We start from the raw sequence: 8,206 nt of genomic DNA, 5'->3' as shown, positions 1-8,206 counted from the left end.
TTTGTGGTGAGTAGACCCACATCACTAATTGTTACTCACATATTCAGTAAATTTTGAAAATCCATGCTTAAGAGTGCGAGGCTGAAATACAGTTCTTTTCCTCTTGTTATTGTTACTCGGTGCAATGTAAAGCCATAACATAAATGTGTTTAGAAAGAAGCCATAAAAATCTCCTCAAGATTGATACCAATAACCAATGTGTCATAATAGAATGTATTCCAATAACTCCAAAATTATTCGCTTTAGTAAAAGCACCTTTTCAACCGTGAAACATGTTGTTTGATAGCATAACACAATTTTGAACTAACAGTGACAAATAGCTGGCGCAAGACAGTTCCCTTAGTCTCTCCAATGTAATCACTAAACTCGTTTATCTGGCGCGAACCCTTAGTGGCACTGTTCTCAACTAAATGAAATCCATCTGTAGCCATATGGTGCTGTTGCTCCTTTTGAAATAATTTCATGGTCAAAACAGTAGTTTTTCCAGTGCCCGACCGTCCAACTATAAAGGTGCTTTTACTAAAGCGAATAATTTCCATCTCTTAATCAGTTACTTCAAAGGGGAGATCCAGTTCCCCACCATCGCAGCCAGAAAGTAGGTGACTCACAACACCAGATGATAATGAGTAGAATTTCATCAGCAACAAGCTTTTACTAACCTTTGAATTCTCAACATAACTTCTACCATCAACAGCTGGAACACTTGATTCACTCCCAAATTCATTATTGCAAATATTCTTTAACTGGACAATGTCATTAGAGATCACCCAACTCTGTGGAATTTCCAAGTCCCTAAACACGAAGAAAATGTGATTTAAAAGAAAGCGAAAAAATCTTTAAAATTATAATATATAATAAATAGTTTTTTATATTTTCAGCAATCAAAATAAGGCAGCAATTAAAACTTAAGGCCTGTTTTGTTCAAAGATTTAGCGAAGGAAAGGAAAACAATAGGAAAAAGACATAAGAAAATATATTTTATCAATTTTTTTTCTCATGATTAGATAATTTGAAATTTAAAATTCATTAAAATTGGTCAAGAATTGAGAGAAGGGGCAGAGAAATTAAATGTAGAATTACAATTTTTTCCCTCATTCCATTTTGAATCTATTTTCTGTGGGGAATGAACATGAAAAGAATTGATCTGTTTTGCAATGACTTCCGTTTTCCATCATCAAATTCATGAACCAAATAGCACCTTAGCATTCAACAATGAGAGGTCGTATCCAATAGCATGCAAAAGAGCAGACATACCCCTCAAGATATTTCTCCTTGCAGTGAATGATAAAATCATCAGAGTACATTGCAAATACGCTATCAAGACGTTTCACCAATTTCAAGATCTCCTCCAAAGGCAATATGTCCCAAACCTTCAAAACTTGGATGTAGCTAGATTCCTTCTTCACAATGTCAATCGTGCATACAACATAGAGCCCTTCAACCTTGAATTGTTTCACGATCTGTGAAGAGCTTTCGCAAACTGAGTCGACATTCTTCTTTTTAGGTCGCCAGCCACTAGATAGCTTCAGTAAAAGGTTCATAACAGACTTCTTTGTACGTACAGACATCAATTTTGCAAATCACTTTCTAAATTGATCACTGAAAAGAACCTGGGGGGATTGAGTGGGCAAGAAACAGTAAGAATAAAGCCAAAGACCAATAATCCAAAAGACAGAATAAACATTTCGTAACCAGAAGCAAAATACCTTCCACCGTGCACTTTTGAAAAGTACACTGTCCCCATTAAGCAAATCATCAAGTTGAGCAAGTTCTTTCTTCACATCTAATATCGCTTTGGCCATATCACTGTCTTCATCAGCATTGAAGAAACATTGTCGATCCTTAGCATTTTGGACTAATTCTGCCGAAACTGATCCACTGTTCGATAGAGTTTTCTCATTTCCAAGAATCCAAAGACAGTGTCTGGAAAGACGTGGAAAGGTCATCTTCTAAACATGAAGATTAGAAAAAATAATGATAAAAATTTGTTTGACTTTGTACGGAGCTCTTGTCAAAGCAACATTAGCTCTTTGAGGACTGGCTAAGAACCCGATGAATCCTCCACTATTAGTTCTTACAGTAGATATTATTATGATGTCTTCCTCTCCACCCTGAAACCCATCAATGGACTTCGCCTTCACCATGAAACCATCAAGCTTCTCATATTTCTGTCCAAGTTTTTCTTGAATTTCCACAACTTGAGCAGCATAGGGAGACACCACACCAATGCTAAGCTTCTTTTCAGAGCCATTCCAAGCTGTACATGAATGAATATAATATGTGCATCAGAAAGAACAACCAACAAATAGCATTCCTTGTAGAGCTTACTTGCCTGAATAACTTAAACTTAGCATAGATAGCAAAGAAGAAGACTGAAGTTTTCCATCAAAATTGTTGAGCAAATAGTGTAGCAACTTTCTCTATAAAGTAATAATATGACTATTTTCGGTATTTTCATTCTATCTATTCATGCTTACAATTTTATTTTCTTCTATGACACTATATTCGATTATTGGAAAGAAGGGGGGGAAGTACATTCATAAAATAGGTTGGTCATATCAAGTGTTCTCTCTCTCTCTCTCTCTCTCTTCAATGATTAATGTAGCCTTAATCAGCCTCCTTTCTAATATAAGATAATATTTGATTTTGCGGAATCTCATAACTTGTCCCCCAGTGCTCCTATTTGTCCAAATTAAAAAGATCAACTTAGACTTTCACTATGCAATGGCATCAGATTGCTGCAAACTCAAAAAATGATTTAGTATAAAAAATAATAATAATAATAATAAAAATAAATGTTTTATGTAGAAGATGATGTGAAAGAAAGTTAGGAACACAAAACCATTTCGTAAATCAGAAAGTATGTGAAGTAAATGTTGGAAATAGTGGCCTAGTTACACACACAACACTATACTATTTGGAAGAGAATAGAAATGGAGGAAATTTTTTTTTATTTCACTTGATCTTATTATTTGACTAGAGTACATGAATATATAGGCCTCACATATGTATGTGTAACCATTACATTTAAATGTCCATAACTCTCCTATCTCCCACTAACATAATCTTCAATATGCATAACTCCCACTAACATAGTATTTGTTAGGCTTAACTCTCATGACTCTTTATTTTACATAACCTTAACTCCTACTAAGACAATTTACTACCCACTAACATGCTAAATTAACACATGCATCATGGATACAAAAATACTTGAAAATACTAAATACTAAAATCAAGTTTATTTTCAACACCCCCCTTTAAACTTGATTTTGTAACTTGAAAAACCTTCTTATTAATCTTGGGGGCTTGATCAAAAGTTCGATAGTTGATCTTCAATTCCACCTCCTTCAATAGCTTCAATCTTCTTGGCCATTTCCATTGATGTGTAGGGCTTGTGAAACTTCTTCAAATGCTTGTTTGATATCTTCACATAATCATATATCATCCTCTTTATACAAGCATCATCGATCTTTTTTCTTCTTAAATTTTTTATGAATCTTCAACTTCACATATACTTCTTCTTTAGAGTCAAAAAATAATTCCATATTCACCCAACCTGTATCAATTACAAAATTCTCCAAACTATTTTTTAAAAAATAATATGAGAATTTCTTATCATCCTGGGCTTCAATCTCATACTTCTTTGGAACAATTTTCTTTAAGAGAAGTTCATCATTCTCCACAAAATAAGCATTATTTGATGAATATGAAGAAATAATAATTTCATCAAATAAGTCAAATATAACTTCTTTCAAGGTGGAATTTGTAACCATACCTGAAGATGTTAATTCACCAACTTGAACTTTTGCCTCTTCTTTAGCACTTCCTTCTTCTAAATCTTCTATTTTCACTTCATCCTCCTTCACTTTTTCAATCTCTTCTTTAACACCTTTTCTTACCTCTTCCTTATTCACCATTTCAAATTCTCCTTCAACTTTTGAATCTCCGAAATCTTCAACTTCTTTTGCATGATACACCTCTTCATTCTCCACAACTTTGTCTTCAAGACTTTCATAATCATCTTTCGTAAACTCATCATTCTCAGAGCGTTGTACCCAATACTCTATGGGTAGTGATTCACCTCTATGATTGGAAACGATGGTCTCGAGCATCTTCCAAATACAACTTGGAGTTTTGGACTCTCCAAAATACTCCCAAATTTCTTGATGTATTGCCTTTTGCAACACTACCAATGCCTTATCTTCTTTCTTTTCATGAAGCTTGTTGGACATGCCATTCTTTGGCTCTTCTCCAACAACATCCTACAAATCGCATGCTTTGAGGTATGAAGTCATGATGATTCTCATTCTCTTGTAATTAGAGAACATCATCTTTTCACTAAGAAAATACATTTTCTCCCCCTCGACATCATCAAGGAGAAACATGTTTTTTCTCAAAATGTTGAACCTTCTATAGGATCAACTTCGTCAGGCCTTCAGGATCGTCTAGGCTCTGAACATGAAATCTGGCTCTGATACTACTTTGTTGGAAATAGTGGCCTAGTTACACACACAGCACTATACTATTTGGAAGAGAATAGAAATGGAGGAAAATATTTTTCATTTCACTTGATCTTATTATTTGACTAGAGTACATGAATATATAGGCCTCACATATGTATGTGTAACCATTACATTTAAATGTCCATAACTCTCCTATCTCCCACTAACATAATCTTCAATATGCATAACTTCCACTAACATAGTATTTGTTAGGCTTAACTCTCATGACTCTTTATTTTACATAACCTTAACTCCTACTGAGACAATTTACTACCCACTAACATGCTAAATTAACACATGCAGCATGGATACAAAAATACTTGAAAATACTAAATACTAAAATCAAGTTTATTTTCAACGATAACAAAGTTAATATTGTGCTACAGACATTTTTAGTTCACGCATGTTATACCTTTGTACAGATTCTTCACTATCTTCAACACAATAGCTACCTCAATCATATTTCTTCGGCTATGTCCAGCGTCATCCAGTTCTTCTTTTCCACCAATAACATTTATGAAAGAGTAAGGACCAAACATTGGCATTGGAAGATAGCGTCTTTCATAACTTTTATTCTTAACATTTGATGCATCCAAGATCCATTTGCGGTAAAATTTTAAATTAGGGAAGAAACTAATTTTCGGATGCATCCTATATTGTACATTAAGCAGATGCTTAGGATGACCAGATGAACTCAATCTTTCGAATAAGCTTCTTCCAAAACCAGCATCACCAGAAACCTAATAAAACATATATTCAATGTGTCAAAGATTGAATTATAAATTCAATATAGGAAAGAAAAACAAAAAGGCAAAACTTTTGTGAGAAAACCATGCAACAACTCTAGTTATCTCTAAAATTTGCAATTAATCAGTATTAGAATCGACTTACTTCACTCCTGACCATTGCTGGTAATTGGTGCTCATCACCAATGAGAATAACGTGCCTCATACCCAGAACTTGAAGGGGTATGGTTGATTCACACTCCCTTAACTGGGCAGCTTCATCAATAACCAGCAAGTTCAGTGGTTCCATTTCCACCCGATGAAGTTTATATAAACTGGAAGCAGTGCAGAAAATTAAGGAAGCTGTTCGAAAACAAAATTTCATTATTGAATCAATTTTCATAGCACTTGGAAGGTAAAGTTTCTCAAGAGAAAGCCGAAGAGCTCTCAAAACAGAAAGACACTTGCTTCGTGTCATGCACAGAAGTGATGACAGATCCACAAGAGAATCAGAAATGTCTTCAACTATTTCTGGCCTCGAAAAATGCTCCTCCAATTCTTCAGAAACCATATTTTCTTGAAACAGCAGCATTTCCAGCGAATCAAGTAAATTAATAAGAGATACCATGTTTTGAAAATTATGTTCCAGAATGTAACGTTTTGGTAAATGGGTACAGAATATAAATAAACATCTCTTGAGTGGTGATGCAGTATATTTGAATCGGTCTCTTGCAAACTCAAGAAATGATTTGAATTCCACCTCCATATGTTCACCTTCTTCCCGGAGTTTTTTTGCCTTGATCAATTCATTTTCCGCAAAAATATGGTAGTCAGAAACACAATCTTTAAGAAATTTTATCATGGAATTTAAACAATGCTTCCAACCATCTGGTCCTAAGCACTGACTCGATAATCCAGATAGATCACCTCAATGTCTGTACCAATTTTCAGCCGGTCCTTATTCCCAAATAATAAAATATCCCCCAATGAACAAAACAAGGAATCCTTTGCAGATTCAGCTTCAAATGATTCTTTAACCATCTTTAGCACCCGAGAGGCTACTTCCTTTATTGCTACATTTGTTGGTGCACAAGTAAGGATCCTGTGATTCAGTCTTAAGAGGCTAAAGAGCATCACACTGACAGTCATAATTTTCCCTGTTCCAGGTGGGCCCCATATAAGTTTCACAGAAGTCTTGTGGTTACATTCCATTCTAAGGAGAGAAGCCAAGATTGCCTCGGTTTGGGGTTCATTCAGCTTAGACAAAAGTCCCATACTGAATCTTTCAGCTAATTGGCTATTGTTATGCACAGAACAACGATCACAAGTTTCCTCAACCTGTTTGCCACATTCAAAATATCAATCAAGACCCCTGTAATGTTTACACATCCCATGAAATTAATTTCCGCTATGCTCTCAGTTAGTTAATGGAAAAGAGTGAAATATCGGGCGCATGATGTTCAACAGAAATCAGGTACATGAGGTAGGACATATGAAAACTAAAAGACAAGAAGTGATTATGAAACACAAATATACACTTATATAAAGGAAGATTTAAGTATGCATAGACAAGGACATGTAAGGAAATGAAGTAACAACAATTCTCAAACTACCTTTATGTGAAAAGAAGACATTGATGACATTACTAATACATTTCGTCAAACCTATTTGCCAAGTGACCAGTAAGATTTTTCCCTTAAGATTTCATATACTTTCTACTTTCTTCTTCCAACGCTTCAAAAGCATTACAAAAATGGTATTAGCTGTTGGGAAACGTGCTAGTTTTAAAAACTTTTCGAGAGATTTAAATTCATAGATCTTGATTCATTACATAGAGACAAGTTTTATGCAAAAATAAAACATGATGTATCATTCAATTAAAAAATTGAATACTTACATTAAGGTTTGAGTAAACCTTAGATCTCTCCTCTAAAGTGAATGTTCTCACTTATTATAGATCCCTTAGCAAGATGCAATCTCCTTGGATCTCCATCTTCTTGGTAATTGTTTTGTCTTTAGGAATCACTCATATGCCTCCATGAATGACCTTGGAAAATTAGGCTTGTGGGAGCCTCTATTAGATGAGAACATAAACCCTAATAATCTAGAGAGAGAAAATATATTCATTTTTCCTTCTACTAAAAATCACACCTAAAATATACATAAACCATGTATATTTATAGACAACATAAAGGTAAAGAAAAGGAAACAACTAATCATTATCAATCTCTAATTCACATGTCTCAAATCTAATATGATTCCAATATCAAGTTAGGCTATGAGTGAGAATCCATTGGGCCTATTATTTTTTGGCTACAATGAATTAATAATTAGCCCGGTCCATGGACCCAATTCAATTAATTCATAAATTAATTTCTACTCCACTAAAAGAAATTAATTGAACTCCAATTAAATAATAAATAACATCTAAGTCAATATTGCACTTTGACCCCTCTATGCATAATTAGTTATCGGATAAATAAAGCCATCAATCCGACTACTTAATTAATATATTTATTTTGGTATCTTTGATTATTTTTGGCCGATCACAATAAAACATTTGTTTGACAAAAATAATAATTTAAATAAATAAATATATAATAAATCATTTTGTCTAAAAACACACGAAGGCCTTCGAATTTACTTTGTGATCAACCATAATCAATACAAAATAAATACAAGTAGCAATGATGCAAATATTGAAAATATAACCCTCTAATTATTAATTACATAACTACCCAAAGTGTCGGTCTAAGGATCCCGAAGAATCCGCCGAACAAATCAAAGTAATTATTAATTAATAAAAGAGTATATAATTTTCTCATACTTAAGAGTCAAATGCCATGACGGTGATAGGAAGCAATTGCATACGACGGCTCTCGCAATATATCTCAACCTAACGCGGATCCAGTTCAAATCTTAATTAATTATGAGTCCATCCATAATTACCGACTATGAACCATTTATGATTACTAT

The 8,206-nt window shown here is 34.0% G+C and overlaps 1 protein-coding gene across 1 annotated transcript; it reads right to left on the bottom strand.

Annotated features, from left to right (window-relative positions):
* Positions 1–542: 542 nt before the first annotated feature.
* LOC132296601 (probable helicase MAGATAMA 3) lies at positions 543–5,858 on the bottom strand. The gene is made up of 6 exons (XM_059794787.1): positions 5,397–5,858; positions 4,918–5,245; positions 2,002–2,257; positions 1,707–1,923; positions 1,255–1,523; positions 543–792 (listed from the first exon to the last, which is right to left on the bottom strand). Exons 1-6 carry the CDS (start codon positions 5,856–5,858, stop codon positions 543–545), a joined length of 1,782 nt encoding a protein of 593 aa, XP_059650770.1.
* Between the last annotated feature and the right edge of the window lie 2,348 nt (positions 5,859–8,206).

The sequence above is a fragment of the Cornus florida genome, unplaced genomic scaffold, assembly GCF_030987335.1.
Source record: "Cornus florida cultivar Cherokee Brave unplaced genomic scaffold, ASM3098733v1 CherokeeBrave_3.0.0_Hap2_Chr02, whole genome shotgun sequence".
NCBI lineage: Eukaryota > Viridiplantae > Streptophyta > Magnoliopsida > Cornales > Cornaceae > Cornus > Cornus florida.
Note: the sequence above shows the minus strand (reverse complement) of the source record. Positions and strands in the feature narration are given on the sequence as shown.

Excerpts from the sequence above, each read along its gene's own strand:
- LOC132296601 (XM_059794787.1), bottom strand. The coding sequence starts at position 5,858 with ATGGTATCTCTTATTAATTTACTTGATTCGCTGGAAATGCTGCTGTTT. Across the intron at positions 5,246-5,396 it reads CAGCAATGGTCAGGAGTGAA|GTTTCTGGTGATGCTGGTTT; the intron begins GTAAGTCGATTC and ends ATGTTTTATTAG. Across the intron at positions 1,524-1,706 it reads TCAAAAGTGCACGGTGGAAG|CTATCTAGTGGCTGGCGACC; the intron begins GTATTTTGCTTC and ends CTTTTACTGAAG.